This window comes from Myxocyprinus asiaticus, chromosome 32 (genome assembly GCF_019703515.2).
Source record: "Myxocyprinus asiaticus isolate MX2 ecotype Aquarium Trade chromosome 32, UBuf_Myxa_2, whole genome shotgun sequence".
NCBI classification, from domain to species: Eukaryota; Metazoa; Chordata; class Actinopteri; order Cypriniformes; family Catostomidae; genus Myxocyprinus; species Myxocyprinus asiaticus.
Window position 1 is genome coordinate 28,911,812 of NC_059375.1, and position 16,305 is coordinate 28,928,116.

A 16,305-nucleotide genomic window follows, 5' to 3' on the forward strand; every position below is an offset into this window, starting at 1 on the left:
ATTTCTACCTGATCTAACCCTTAAAATTAGTTTAGCTGGTGTAACATAATGTATTCAGGTTGATTCTGTGATGTTAAATAATATTTTTGACTTGAATAAAACTAGATCATTTAGATGTTACCACATTTAAGTTAACATTTTTTGCAGCTAAAATGTGTATAAACAACAAAGTAACATCACTACTGCTTTCTTTTGCTGGACAGATTTTATTTTTTATATCTCATAATATTACATATTAAATAAAGACCATTTATAATTTGGATAATGTTATGTTTTGAGCATTTTAAGTAATCACAGACCACATTGTGAGATACATATATGCAGCTGATGGAGAAGATTAGTTGCAGAGGTCTGTGCTGCAGCAGTGTTTCTCCACCTGTTGAGGCACCATAGCAACACACTCCTTATCACTGGCACATCTGCGCACCTCACCATCTACAAAAAGAAACACACATACAACAGTTTTGACAAAAAGCTCTCAAATTGGTTTGGAAGACATTCATAATTGTATCATTAGCCTTTTATTGGAGTATAGATCAGTTTATGGTTTAGCTGTATTTTAAAATCAACTTTAATACCAAATAGTCATTGGGCTGTATCTCAGATGACTTGTACAAATGAGCTCCATTCTGCAATAATAGTTGTTAAAAAATAAGTAAAACTGTGCCACGTTTTATCTGTTTTGGTATTAAAGGAAAAGAATAAGATCAACTTACAGGCTGGCTCATGCATTGTGATCTTGATGCAGTTACTGAGGCCAACGCTGCATTCTCTCTCCTCTAGTTGGTCACAGGTGGGATTCTCTTTGTCAATCTTCTGGCAGTAGTTACATTTCAGTGCCTGCACAACTAATGAGAGCCAAAACACAGTTTTAAAAAGCCGTACTTTCTGTTGACTTTAGAATTGATTTTTAGGTACTATTACTAGTTTATAAATCACTTAATGGCCTAGAGGACCTAAATACATGGCAGATATGCTTGTTGAATTTAAACCATAACAGACCCCTCAAATCATTAGGATCAAGTCAGTTAGAAATTCCAAAGTTTCACTCAAAACAAAGTGAAACAGCTTTTAGCCATTATGCCACCCACAGTTGGAACCAGCTTCCAGAAAAGGTCAGATGTGCTCCAACAGTAGCAACATTCAAATCCAGACTGAAAACACATCTGTGCATTTACTGACTGAGGACAGTGCAGCACTGATTGCATTGTATCATTTTATTTCTGTATTCTTTTCCCTTTTTTAATTCAATTGAATTATTTTCAATTTTTTTTTTCAATTTATCGTATTACTTGTTATTCTCATTTATTTTTCTTAATTGGTTTTGTATGTATCTCATATTTTCTTTATAATTTTTATGCAAAGCACTTTAAATTACCATTGTTTATTGAATGTGCTATATAAATAAACTTGCCTTGCCTTGTTGTAAATGTTATTGGCAAATTTGAAGAGAAACTTGTAAACTTATAAAAGGCTTCTGAGCTTCATTATATAGTGCTCTTCTGTATTCTCTCTGCTATAATTCTGACCCAGATACTTTATAGTTTTTATATAAAAAGCATATCCAGTTCACTGTAATAGTATTACATAGAAATTCTTAAAAAAAGAAATAACTTTTCTTCCACTCACCGCAGAGGACACCTAAAAACATGATCAGAACCAGTGTGCGGGATGCCATCTTTTTGCTTTATTTCAAGCTAATAAAAATGAATGGCAGTGAGTCATTAAATGCAAACAGAAAACTATAGTAGTATTGCAGTAGATATAAATGTTTAGAAATATTAGGTTAATTAATGTGAGTTAATAAATAACGTAGGTTAATAAAGATCATTGAAGTTATTAAATAAAATCCAGCTATATCATAACAAATGGTCTTACATGATATTATGTCTCTTACCTTCTTAGACTCTAATGTTGCTCAAGGATTAAAGATGAGAGATCAACAGTAGGCTACATACATATATATATATATATACCTGATAACAAGTGTCCTCCTCCCTGCCCTGACGATACAAAAACGTGCTCATGGGTATCACGTATCTTCTGTGATTTTCCCCAAAATATTTAGAACTTTGGATTGAAAAAATACACTTAAATACTGTCAAACAACAAACTTTAAATTGTAATTGTTATTTATTGCCTATAGGAACAGTTTTATTACATTTACAATTACAGTTTTATGTGAAAAATTATAGTTTGACTGTAATAGATGCAAATTGGGTCACTGAGCCAATAACTACATTTTAGCCAATCACTTGGAACAGAAATGATTATATGTTTAAGGACAAACATTTTTAAAATCTTACACATAAAATACATGTTTATGAGCACATCATCTCACACTTTGCCACAATATTGAGGTCATTTCTTTGTGTGTACAACAATGGTGAAACATTACACTGTCCCACCCTGATGCACCCAGTCCTTTCTTACCAAATAGCTAAAGCAAACTCTCAAATGGAACAAATAAGGAAATTCCCAGTCATAGCATCTCCACAGTTCAATCTCTGTCAAATGCAACTATTTTAAGAATCAAGATATAAGCAAATTTTATTGAAGATGATATTATTTTTCTTTTTCTTTTTCAAAAACACATACTAGAAAGAAACATATAACACATACCATAACATCAACATCAATAACAAAAACTCTGAAAGTAACAAATCAATAAATCCAAATAAAAAATGTCAAATACTGTACAGAAAAATATTTCTCTCTTACAAAATGACACATTAAGCAAACACCAGATGTATAAATTAAGAACAATATTTTTGGATGCTTTTCCCTCAGTGATCCTGGTCATCTCAGTGAAAAATTGTGTTGTAATCCACAGATGCCCATTTATACAGACACATCGAAAGGGCCATACCACATATCTGCAAAAAGGATGGAAGTATGAATTAACATCATACTATACAATATATATCTATGTATGTATATTATAATATCTAACTCTGTAAATGCACTTAATTAACAATCCAGGTCAAACACTGCAGAATTATTGGGACACACAAACCCCAGGGAAACAGTATTCACACCATCTCACCACAAAGGAGATCAGATAACCCTCTACGGACAATTTTCGAGAAGACTTGCCATTGGCTAGTAAATTATTGTTTTCACTCACAAGACTTTTGACGACATGTAAGCGTAATGCAACTGAAAAATTAAAAAGATATTAAGCAAACTGAGAAGGGGTCATCTTCACATATATAAAGTATTCATATATAAGACTCCAAGTGATTTAGTTTGCGAGATTGTACAGTTTATTTCATATTTTGATTTTTATCATTTAAATCACATTTTAGCTTTTTAAAAAAGTGAAAATTTCACATTCTATCAGTTTGTATGATGTCATGAAATTGCATTTATAGTAATGGTACAAGCTGTTTTCACTGTTTAAAAATTTCATACACATTTTAAGTTTGGAACATAATATTGAAAATAGAATTCCACATATAACAATAATTTAATAATTGTATTAAAAATAATTTAAGTGCTACTTTATCAAATGTATCATGCTAAAACATTAGGTTTTGTAAAAACCCTGCATAGATTTAAATAAATGTATATATTTACAGTATATTTACACATTTATTAAACTTACTACATTGCTACATTTTGTGAAAAAATTTTTAATGCACTTGTACGATTTACAAGTATTTACATTGATATTTATAACAAGTGCTTAAATGGTACTGTCTCTTTAAAAGAACCAGCAGCTCTGCCAGCAAATGTTTACAGTTGAATGAGCACACACCACATTAAGGAGAGAGAAAGTTCTCAAATCTACAAGCTTTTGAGTTTTGCAACACTTTTACCTTCTAATAGACGTCCAACAGGTGCGTTACTGGTTTGTAGCCATGCTAAAATGGAGAATGTTGTGAAAATAGCCCGTGGAAAAGTTTAAGCAAAATCAGAGTTGAAGTCATTAAATGTAATGTAAATGCATATCATGGCTTAACTAATGTGATGGTGACAGCGAGATCATGACACCTCAGGACCCAATGCAGCCAAATAAGATAAATTTCCTTCAGAGTGCACGCTCACGAGACACAGCACGCAGTAAAATCTAGGCTGAATTCAGCTTCTTGCCAGCTTTTTATTGAGTAAAAAGATCACTGTGCTAAAGTTCTTCACCTCTACACAACTCCATCACTGGTTAGTGAAATCTGAACGTTTACTAGCCAGTGGCTAGTAACAGCATGAAATTTGGTTGCAAATGCGAGTGATTTAATTGCAGTGTAGAGGGCTGTCAGACTGAACACAGCTACAGTAGGAGCAACTACAACAACAGCACAAACAAAATATACCTTGCCAGTATTCCACACTGAAATCTCTTTGAGGGATGAAACAATTAAAACAATATTATGATGGAGGCCTTTGCACAGTCACATTCTGAGCACAAAACAAAGAAAAGCAAAGCAAAAAAAAAAGAAAAAAAAAAAAAAAACATCCACACACTACTGACAATCCTGATGTAGTACCGTACATCTGTGCCCACAGTATTATTTGTCTAAAACCAATTCTGTTTTTAATTAGATGGTAACAAATGCCTTTTTTCACACCAAGCACCATGCATTAATGTATCGTAATTGTCCATGCAACACTGAACCACTCAGCCACACTATTCACAAACAGAGACCTGGATAACTGAACATGGCTACCATGTGACTCTCTAGGGCAGCATCGGTGGGTGCGATTAAGGCAACAGTAAGACATGAGGCATATCCACTGGAGACACTATGAGACAGCAAATAGTCCAGGATTTTACAACAAAGCTGTAGGCAAAACCCTCAGCAAGACTGTTATTTCCTCCCATTATTCTTTATTCTCATCAGCTATAAGTTTGTACAGAAAAAAGGTTACAATTGTTAGCAAATTGGGTCTAATGTGTTAAGTGACAACTCTGCTTCCTTACCTCTACCACAGCAATGGCCAAAATGCCAACCAAGATGAAGATAAGATTTTCATCCAGCCATTTTTGTATTCTATCACTGCACCCCTTTGTGAGAGAAAGAAGAGTTCAAACTAGTATTTTGAAACATCATTTGCAAATTGCAGGCTGGAAGCAGTGTCTGTGAAGTTGTACCCGCTCATGAATGCCGCATGTGTGGTTTGAAAAGGATACATTTGCAGAACATTGGGTGCATGGCTCTAAAGTGTGGTTTTCATATGTCACGTTGACAGTGGCGTTGACAGTGTAGTAGCAAGAGCAGGGAATATAGATCCAGTCTTGTTTACCATCCCAGCCACAGCATTTGTTCTGCAGAGATATAATGCTTCAGATGACCCAGTGAAATTGTTAAAGAAACAGCTTTCAAGGTATTAACACATATTTGGACATGTACTGCAGTGTGTTGTTATGTGTTATGTCTCTCACCTCCCACTGAATGTACTCAAGAGTTTTCTCAAAACCCTGGAGTTTGGAATTATTCTTTCCAAATGACTGTATTAGATCAAGAGTGTGCTGCTTTAGTGAACCGTCCAACTAATAATTAAGAGCAGTGAACAAAAACAAGTCATATATTTTTGCTCATGTTTTAATCTGATTGGCTTCATAGACATATTAGTTTAGCAGTTGAAATCAATTAAGGCAACTGCTTGCCATCAGAGAGGATTAATGAAGATCTAGTCATACAAAACGGCCAACACCAAATTTGGGTGTGAGCTCTGGTCATCATGCTTGAGTTACCTCAGTCTTCTGTGTGTAGAGAAGAACCCCACCCACTATCTGAACAGCAAGAAGAACTGATAGAAGGATAAAATACTGCAGAAAAACAAAGTTCATTTTAACATACTGTTACAGCTCAGTGGAGCAGATAAACTCATTGTTGTATCATAAATAATAGGGTGTAGCTGTTCATAGAACTCCCAAGAGGTATTTTGGGGGGTTATTACCATTAACAAGAACAAAAACAAAAACTATATGAAACATTTTTGTTATCTAAAATAAAAATAAAACCTAACATGACAGGAAAAAATTAAACTAAACTAAAATACATTTAAATAACTGCAAAACTAACTTAAATAAAATTTAACTATTACAGTATGTTAACTAATTTTACAACAGCCTTCATTAAGAATGAAATGCCACTAGATAATGAGAAATGTAATGGTGTTAAACATATTGAAAGGAATATTCCAGGTTCAATACACACTGTAAAAATAAATAGTTGAGAAAACTTTAAAAATCAAGGCCAAATGACAATAAGATTTTTGAGTTGTCTCAACAATTATCTTCTTTGTTTTATTATTTCTCTCAATGCTGATTGACTTATCCTGCCAATAAAGATATTCTTGTCACACCAACTGCAACTAAAATGACTGTTATTCAGCCAGTTTCTTTGTTTTTCTGTTTCATGGAGGAAAAAGAAATTAAAAATTAATTAGCAAAAGAAAGTTATATAAGTCACCATATATCCTCATTTTATATGATTTTAAATCTATTTACAAATGCAAGTTAAGCTCAGTCAACAGCATTTGTGGCATAATGTTGATTACCACAAACATTTATTTGAAAAAAGCAAAAATCTGGGTTACATTAAGGCATTTTCAATGGAAGTGAATGGGGCCAATGCATAAACATTAAAATACTCACTATTTCAAAAGTATCACAAGTTCACAAGACGTAAACAATATGTGTTTTAATATGATTTTAGTTTAATAAAATCGCTAACCAACCCTTTCTGTGTAAAGTTACATCTAATTATAGAAAATTGTCAAAATAATTTTTGCGGTTATCAACATTATGTCACAAATTCTGTTGATTGAGTTTAACTTGTACTGAACCCGGAATATTCTTTTAAAAGACGTCAGTTAATGTTTAAGAGCATTATAAATGCATATACTGCAAAATTAAAGCTAATCTTAAGCTAGAAATCACAGAAAAACAAAACTAAAACTAACAGTAAAATTAAAACAATTAAAATTAAATTAAATTAAAAATAAAATCAAAATAAACTAAATTTTATATATATATATATATATATATATATATATATATATATATATATATATATATAATAACCCTATAATAACCCAGGTTCTAAAAAAAAAGTATTAGGTTACTATTTTAGTGCCCATAAAATCCCATCGAGTTTTTTTTCTCCATCAACTCACAATTGCCAGCAGACATTTGGCAGTCTTCAGAGAACCCAGACAACCCATGAAGCCTAATGTCATAGTCACAGAGGCACTGATGATCAGCAAGCAGGAGAAAAGAGAGCTAGAAATGTACGGAGGGGGTGGTACTGCAAAAACATGGAATCAATGCTTTAATAGATCACAATATAAAATATAAGATCACTAATAAACAAAATAATCAACACAATCTTACTGATGATTTCCTTGCACAAAAAAATATGAAACTCACTGAAAAAGCTTGTCTCTGAAAATTGTATCCATAGTCCCATAGATAAGAGGAGTGATCCTAAAAGCTAGGAGACGTATAGGTTCTATTAAAAGATCAAAGTCCAACAGAAATCTGACATGTACATTGTTAAAATCATGTATTACACATTACTTTGCCACACTGGGAAATGTAAAGGTTTTGGCTAATAGCAACCAGTTAAACAAAATGCAATGATGTATGAATGCAAGCAAAAAAGATATATGATATGAAAAGCAAGCAAAGTATTTCACTGTGACATTAAATCTACCAAGTGACATATATTAATGAGTTTTATGTTCTCAGTGTGTATATTAAACAAAGTTTTATTTCATTTTTGACTCATAATGTAAGCAACTTACAAAGAATATCAGGTTGAAAAGAAAGAGGAAGTATTTGGTGAGACTGAGACAACACTCAGATGCCATATCTGTGAGCACAAAAAGAAGCAAACATATATACTGTAAATATCTATACAGAAATGTCAAGTATTAAATGAACCATTAAAAAAATACAAATGTGTAAATGTTTTCAGATAAGTGGGTTGAGAAGTAAAACATTTGTGATATCTTTTACATTTCTGTGATACGTCACAGTTTTTTTTTTCCCTTAGAGCTTCTGTCTTTGAAAACAGCCATGTGTGTCAAATGTTTATTTTATTTTATTTGTTTACACTATATTGGTGTACGGATAGATATTGCAGAATAACCCCCTGCTCTCCTTCTAAACCTTCTCCTTCTGTAGCCTGTAGAGCAGGCTACAGGAAGTCTCTCATATTCTCGTATTTCCTTGCCTACTTTAACGAAACCAAGGCTATCATTTTACACAAGTATTCCATTAACTATTCAAGCACTAGATAGCACATTGGACAAAAGTGCTTTGTTAGCTGTGATGAAAATATAAGAATATGTCCTTTGGCAGTTCTGTAAATTCAGACTTTTTTTAACAACTACATCCTGTTCAGCTGTAAAAATTGTAAATTTCTCCCCTTTTCACAGTAATTCAAATGTGACCATGAAGATGCTATGATAACATATACCATTTGTGTAATAAAACCTCTATTTACAGTAATTAGCTGGCTTCTCCTGGCAGAAGCCTCTCAAATATACAATCTTTCTACATAATCATCGTCTAGGTGGCATTTAAAATAAAAAAGCCTTAAAATGCTAGCATAAAATAAAATAAAAATTCACCAAAGAAATAAAGACCTTGAACTTACCTTAAATAAACTGGGTAAAGTCAGAAGGGTGACACACTGGATAAAGGAAATATGGCTGGCTAACTTCAGATCATGTAAAACAAACTTTGCATAAATATTTATAATACTTCATCTTGATTCGTTATATTGCCTCAGAGCTCTAGCCTGTGATCTGGGCATCATAGAAGCCTTCAGTATAAAGCTGGTGTACACAACACCATCATAAATAAAATATCAGCCTCCATTATCTTTCGAGCCCATGTCTCAGAGTCATAGACATTTTAAAGACATTCTGAGTCAATAGCATTTCATTTAAAATACCAGGTATATACATATTAAAATGCATTTATAGTATATATATATATATATATATATATATATATATATATATATATATATATATATATATATATATATATATATATATATCAGAATTATAATCTGTCCAAATATGATCTGTCTTTTATTTTGTGATGTTTTCATGTTTTCAGACTGTATACATCTTATTCTGCCAGATTTACAACATTCAAAAGATTTGAAAAGTAACCCTATAATCTGTTATTTCTATGTATTCTCAGTTTGCACTTGATTTCAATTTGTGCCCTAGACTTCTGCGGTCAGGATATCGATGATAGGGTTCTGAGAAGGGACTAAAGATATGACCTCAGATGTAAGAGCCGACCCCTGCTCATAAGACTGGTTAAGTGTGTGAAAATGAAAAAATATGGAGCAAAGGGGCAGAGATCAGGGTTAATTCATCTGAGGTCACTATTATGCCTCCCACAGGTGCAGAAATTTCAGCTATCATTCCCTTTTTCAACATGTTTCCTGGTCTGCCAATTTTTCCCCCACTCCCGCCCCAAAATGCAGCTATAGCACAGTGCAGCACAGATAGTGGAAGGTAATTATGTGGAGTGTTTTAGGGTGTCCTTGTTAATGGACTGTAAGGAGCAGTAGGTCTGGTAATTATATCTAGGGCAAAGGACTGTTATTAAATGGAGGAAAGCATCATTAATTGAAATGGATTTCAATAATGTCAGACAGACAGAGAGACAGACAGATGGATGGATAGATAGATAGATAGATAGATAGATAGATAGATAGATAGATAGATAGATAATTATGAGAAATTAACATCATACTAATAGAATTTCATTATGTAAATATGCTGTTATGGCACTGGATGTATAAAAGACAGACATTCACACACACACACACACACACACGCATGTTGGTTTTGCTATACTTGTGAGGACCCTCCATAGACATAATGTTTTTTATACTGTACAAACTATAGATTCTATCCCCTAACCCTACCCCTGAACCTAACCCCTTTACATTTTCAAAAAAAAAAAAAAAAACATAATTTAATATGCCATTTCCCTTGTGAGGACCACCCAAAAGGTCCTCACAACCAGAAATGTCCTCACAGAACAGGTTGATTCTCAATACTTGGTCCTCACAAGTATAGCAAAACCTGTATAACACACACACACACACACACACACACACACACACACACACACGTTGGTGCAGCTATCATTATGAGGACTCTCCATAGACATAATGATTTTTATACTGTACGAACTATAGATTCTATCCCCTAACCCTAACCCTACCCCTGAACCTAACCCTCACAAAAAACGTTCTACATTTTTACATTTTCAAAAAAACATAGTCTAGTTTGTTTTTTAAGCAATTTGATTTATGGGGACACTAGACATGTCCTCATAAACCACATTTATAGCATAATACCCTTGTAATTACCAGTTTGTAACCTAAAAAAATGTCATCCTAAACCACCCAAACCCCCCCCCCCCCCCCACCCACACACACACACACAGTACACATATATATACCTGCAGTAAAGCTGTATTTTGAAGTGTGTTGCTGTTATATACTGAGCGGAATAAAGGGTTACAGACAGTAAATTTTCGTCTGGATTTCAGTTTGTTTTTGTTATTTATAATCAACAGGTTTCTAATAAGGTAAACATTATTTGTGTTATGTGTTGTTACTGTATTGTTAAACAAGTTTAATGCACTTCACATCTTCTGCCTTACTAAATATTATAGTGTATTTAATAATATATTTACTATTTTACTGTTTTCAGGATTCACCACAGCATGAGGTGAATCATGCATCTTTGTTTTTTGTATTGATATATACAGCTTTGATTTATACAACTGCTGTATGTTTATACAAATAATACAAATGTTTACACAATTTATTACTGCAGTTAGGGGAGATAAAAAAAATAAATAAATTAAAAAAAAATAGCAAGCATACTTAACTGATTTTACACAAGTGCTGTAAGGTAAACTGCAACTTAAAAACTAAATTTGAGCCTAAATTATTTATTAAACCATAAAATGACCAAATAACATTAGTCTGTTTTGTGTTGTATGTTTTACAGCTATGTGAGATATTTTGTTGAAACTGTCAGCAGTCCACTAGATGAAAGGGAGAGTGAATGTACATATTTTCATTCTTTCATCTCAAGATTTTGTGTTTAGTTAGTTTTGCTATCACATTATCATACATGCTTTATCATGTCACACAGGTGAATCTTTATTTTTTATATTGCATATTAATCTAATCTTTTATGATTAATGTGACTCACATCCACCCTAACAGAGATTATTAATACAACAGGAATTCTCCAAGGATTCTTTTTAAATAAGATGGTTTTCTTCACAGTGAAATGATATGGAATAAATGTTACTCTCGTCTGCTTTCACAGATGAAGATGAGCTATGCTGTACTCTGTGTCTCACTCTGTGTCTTTACAGCACATCTCTCAAGCACCCATGGCATGACCCTCATGGTACAACTTCTATTAACTCTTCTGTAGCGCATCAAATGGACGCTTACTTTTTCTTCATCTCTTTTTTTTTGTCTCTCTGTTATTTCCACAGATTCCAGAGAAAAAGGGCTGGACTCTAAACAGTGCTGGGTACCTACTAGGACCTTGTAAGTGCATTGCGGTGGATAATATTGAGCAACAATTTATTTAAACTACAATTTATCTTAGATTCATTATTGTAATTTTGTTTTTTAATATTAAATAAAAGTGGTTCTCTTACAGATGCTCACGGAAGTCTTAATGTAAGACACAGAGCTACGATGGGAAAAAGAGATGTCTGGAATGAGCATACTAATTTACCAACATACAGTCAGTTTTTAAAGCATTTATTGCGATTTTTAATAATAATAATAATCATCTTGATATTCAATGCAAAGTACAAAATAAAAGCAGAACTAGACCAAAATTTTTCACTGAAAAAATTCCAGGATTTTTTAAGATGTTGTTAATTTTCATGACTTTTCTGGAAATCACAATTTTAAAATTAGTACATATACACTATATTTTTGATCTTTGTAGTATTTTTGTCATCCAGCCCCTTTCTCAATTATAATTTGTTCATTGGCAAAACACTTTTGCTAGTATTTTTATAAATCAGAATCTGTTTTCTTTTCCCACTCCATAGATGATTCATACCTTCTCTCACTCCTGGGTCATCTTGCAGATCTGCGATTAAAAGGTGAATTAAATTATAGTTTAATTGATTTGTGTCCTTTTATTTTTAGTCATGCTTTTCATTTTCTGAGGGGGGAAAATAAAATATGTGACACTTGTCTCTTTTTCTCTTTCAGAAATTGGAATTACTGAAGATTTCATCAGTGGCCATATGAAAGAATAAAAAAAATATCTCAGTTTCATTCTTTTTAAACTATAGCGGCTTTCTAGTAAAATTTATTGTTATTTAATACTGTATGTTGCAAAAATCATTAGCTGAAAAAAAAGTAACACCGCAGATCCAGACCCATTAATCACACTGATTTTGTTAATTTCTCCACTCCATAATTACTACTGAACCAATGCTTTACTGGTGCATACTTTTCAAATAAAGATGTACTTTATGACAAATATTGAAAAGGCTTTATACAGTTGTTCCATATAAAAGAGAATTGAGGTGCCATTTATCAAAACATGCTTTTATTATTATTTGATTCATGTCTTTCCTTAAACATACTGGACAAAGTCAGAGACATAACACATTGGATAAAAAGGAAATATGGTCATGGGTTGCCTTAGAGCCCTATGTCTCAGACTTTTTTTTAACCATACTCTCAGAGAGGCCTAGTCTTTTGTGTTATAGTAACAGCATTTCATTTGAAATACAAGGTATCTGATATCTGAATTATTATCTGTCACATGACATTTTGAGATGTTTTCATGTTTTTCACAGAACGTATACATCCTATTCTGCCATATTTAGAATATTGAATAGATTTTACATTTATAAAAATGAACTCTATAATCTGTTTATCTCTCTATAGTCTATTTTCATTAGGCCTATTCTAATTTGTACCGTATATTTTATTTTTTGTGTGTATCTTTTCCCATTCTGTAGATGGCTAGTCTAAATTTCCTTAGACCAGTGATGTTACCATTATTATTTGTATTTTAAACTTACAACTAATACAGAGAAACAGACGATTTAACAGAAATTATGAAAAACCAACTAACAATATAATACTAGCCTTTCAGCTCATGGAGCTTTATAGCCTATAGGTTTTTTTGAGTCTGTGTGCAATAAAGTGATATTGGTTCATGACATTAATATTAGAACAGATTCCAAGTTTGCTAAATTCTCCAAAGCTTTGCTAAAATCAATGCCCTGACTCATGGTGCTTTAGATGTAATTTCACGTCAAATAGCTTAATTCTGTCATGATGCCCAAAGAAATAAGTTTTAAAACTTGGGCGCCATCTACTGGCAGATAGAGGAATGCTGTTTATTTGTCTTTTACTTAGTAGCAAAAAGACATATTATGCACATATAATGAATGCTCATTTAACAAGAATTACTAGCACAAATTCCTAGCTTAAATTTGTTCAAAATATTAAAAACTCACTTTCATTACTGGAAAAGGATTTCAAAAATTCTTTGGTAACACTTTACAATAAGGTTCCATTTCTTAACATTAGTTAACATCATTAGTTAACATGAACTAACAATCAGCAATACTTTTACAGCATTTATTAATCTTAGTTCATGTTAATTTCAACATATAGTAATATATTTTTAACTTCAAAAGTTGTATATATTAACATTAGTTAATGACCTATGAACTAACAAGAACTAACAATGAACAATTGTATTTTTATTATCTAACATTAACAAAGATTAATAAATGCTGTAAACAATATATTGTTAATTGATGCTATTGATATTGATATATTGTTCATGATACCTAATACATTAACTAATGTTAATGAATGGAACCTTACTGTAAAGTGTTACCAATACTTCTATAGAGATTACACGCACAAAGTATATATACTGAAACTAAAAAAACAACAACAAAATATGTCTCACAGAATGTAATGTATATTATAATTTATAGTAAATATTACTAATTAGCCTCAGCCTCTGAACACAAGTTTATTTTCTAATTATTTCAACAGTGACCTTACACTTTCAACTTGCATTCAACTTAAAGAAGTTGCAATGTAGCTGTCTATATACAGACAGAGTTTAGAAGAAAGCTGGGGGCAGAATGAGGCAGATGGGAAGGGGCTATTTGGGCTTGAGGGGCAGATGGGGTCCCTGGAAGGATGGCTGCCCATTTCCCGCATGGTGATTGAAACAGGAAGGAACACAGGAAGGAAGCTTCCAGCACAACATCTGAGCTCATAACATTTTTCCAAGCACCATTTCAAACATTATATCCACAGCAAATACAGCCCATGACTGCATCAATCATCACTCCCGTACTAAAGCCCTTATACTCATAGTCAGCATCTATACCACTCATCATGGATGGAGTTCTCTGAAATAGCATCCAGTGTTACTCCTTCACAGTTTCCTGGTCAAAGAAATCATCGCTCCATGATTGATTTGTATCCTTTCATTAAGTCAACAGGAATTCACAAGATAATGAGATTTCAATCAATCTTTTTCCTGAAAGGCTGACATTTTTCATCTTTGTGGTATATGCTCTAAAAGGCCAACCGTAGACTGTGTGTAATGGTTCTGTATTGGAAAAGGTTGTCTGACAATCACTGTGTTTACAAAAATTCTCAGCTCAAGGTTCTATTATGCCTTCTGCTCAATATTCGCTGCTTAGACTTGTAAAGGTTACGTCAGATATTTACAATACCTATTGTCGCATTAAGCTTTTTTTGCATTTGACAAATGCAAAAGCAGTAAAAAACAAAGAAAAAAAAACAAAGAAAAAAAAAACAGCAGCCTATTTGTCAAAAAATACCCCCCCCCCCCCCCCAAAAAAAAATAAAAAAAATAAAAATAAAACATCTTTAAAAAAATAACAAAGCATTTAGGGTCAATTCCGGACATCACAATAATCCAATAACCGCCCTTTAACACAGGGTCAGAGTATACCACGATTTAAAAGCAAGGCCATTAATTAACTTGCAAAGACTGCTAACATGATGGGCAGTCTGTCATCTACTCCACAGCGGCTGTGAGCCTGAGTTAGAACTGATAAGACATCCAAGTTAAATGAGAATGTTTAACTTGCCCAGCAGGACTTGGATCATTTTAATGTCACTGCTACCAAGAATGAAAGAGTCTGCAGCGGTTGCTAAAAAAACCCAGATGGTTTTCTTGACAGGTCCCATTATACTTTGAAAGGTCCAGTGATTCAGTTGGGCACGTCACTAAGCGAACTGGTCCCCGAAGACTGAAATCAGTATAACTGGAAATCAACAAAACTGAGGTAACAAATGTTATGAAGGCTGACATGCAGGTATAGACAGGAATAACACAATCTATCCTCAAAAGCATTCATGCACTACCTTGATGGACCCTTTCTGAGTTAATCATATTTGTTCAAGATCAATTGACCCTTTCTTTACAGTAATTCAGCAATTAGTCTCAAACAGTCAACGTTAACATCATTATATCACTTCATACCCAAGGTTCTGTGAAATTTGAAATGACTTGACCTGCAAAAACAGTCAAGTAAATCAATTTTCCATGCTACTCTCAATCAGTCCTCACAGGATACATTGTTTTCATATTCAAGTTTCTGTGGTTCTCCATTGTATAGCTAAGCATCTGATTAGCAATAAATTGTAGAGGCTGTCTCACGGGCCCTTGGTAAGCGTATTGATAGGTTCTTTTTAATAGCTAGTCTTTTTTCTCCCTTTCTTTGCATTTTACTTTTGCTTAAAGGAATATTCCACGTACAATACAAGTTAAGCTCAATCGCCAGCATTTGTGCATGGCATAATATTCATTACCACAAAAATAATATTGACTTGTCCCTCCTTTTCTTTAAAAAAAGCTAAAATCTGGGTTCCAGTGAGGCACTTACAATGGAAGTGAATGGGGCCAATCCATAAACATTAAAATACTCACCGTTTCAAAAGTTTAGCCACAAGACATAAACAATATGCGTGTTAAAATGATTTTACTGTGATAAAATTGCTTACTAACCTTTTCAGTGTAACGTTAAAACCAAATTTACAACTTCGTTGCCATGACGATGTAATGTCAACAAATAATTAAACCCTAAAACAACTGTAAAAATTACAATTTAAACAACTTTACAGCTCAAATAATACATGAGTTTTAACAGAAGAATTCATGTTAGTGCTTTTATAAAATTATAAGCTTCACATTTCTGCCTTTAAACCCTCCAAAAATTGGCCCCATTCACTTCCATAGTAAGAGCATCACTGT

General features: G+C 32.9%; 2 protein-coding genes across 3 annotated transcripts; one reads left to right on the forward strand and one right to left on the reverse strand.

The window, feature by feature from the left end:
- Positions 1-199: 199 nt before the first annotated feature.
- On the reverse strand, positions 200-8,681 carry cd37 (CD37 molecule). 2 transcript variants are annotated; one of them, XM_051667527.1, is made up of 11 exons: positions 8,610-8,681; positions 7,753-7,820; positions 7,376-7,439; positions 7,123-7,253; positions 5,696-5,770; positions 5,384-5,491; positions 5,093-5,266; positions 4,922-5,005; positions 1,630-2,876; positions 717-848; positions 200-435 (listed from the first exon to the last, which is right to left on the reverse strand). In XM_051667527.1, the coding sequence occupies exons 2-9, from the start codon at positions 7,816-7,818 to the stop codon at positions 2,805-2,807; spliced, it is 774 nt and encodes a 257-aa protein (XP_051523487.1). In that variant the 5' UTR covers positions 7,819-7,820; positions 8,610-8,681; the 3' UTR covers positions 200-435; positions 717-848; positions 1,630-2,804. The 2 variants fall into 2 exon arrangements, with proteins under 2 accessions (XP_051523487.1, XP_051523486.1); XM_051667526.1 differs by having other exon boundaries at positions 717-2,876.
- Positions 8,682-11,314: 2,633 nt separating this feature from the next.
- Positions 11,315-12,375, forward strand: gall (galanin-like). The gene is made up of 5 exons (XM_051667668.1): positions 11,315-11,415; positions 11,507-11,561; positions 11,677-11,763; positions 12,080-12,133; positions 12,246-12,375. The coding sequence occupies exons 1-5, from the start codon at positions 11,332-11,334 to the stop codon at positions 12,290-12,292; spliced, it is 327 nt and encodes a 108-aa protein (XP_051523628.1). The 5' UTR covers positions 11,315-11,331; the 3' UTR covers positions 12,293-12,375.
- Positions 12,376-16,305: the final 3,930 nt, after the last annotated feature.

Excerpts from the sequence above, each read along its gene's own strand:
- cd37 (XM_051667527.1), bottom strand. The coding sequence starts at position 7,818 with ATGGCATCTGAGTGTTGTCTCAGTCTCACCAAATACTTCCTCTTTCTT. Across the intron at positions 7,440-7,752 it reads TTTTCAACCTGATATTCTTT|CTTTTAGGATCACTCCTCTT; the intron begins GTAAGTTGCTTA and ends TACGTCTCCTAG. Across the intron at positions 2,877-4,921 it reads TGGCCATTGCTGTGGTAGAG|ATATGTGGTATGGCCCTTTC; the intron begins GTAAGGAAGCAG and ends TCCTTTTTGCAG.
- gall (XM_051667668.1), top strand. The coding sequence starts at position 11,332 with ATGAAGATGAGCTATGCTGTACTCTGTGTCTCACTCTGTGTCTTTACA. Across the intron at positions 11,416-11,506 it reads CCCATGGCATGACCCTCATG|ATTCCAGAGAAAAAGGGCTG; the intron begins GTACAACTTCTA and ends TTATTTCCACAG. Across the intron at positions 12,134-12,245 it reads TGCAGATCTGCGATTAAAAG|AAATTGGAATTACTGAAGAT; the intron begins GTGAATTAAATT and ends TTTCTCTTTCAG.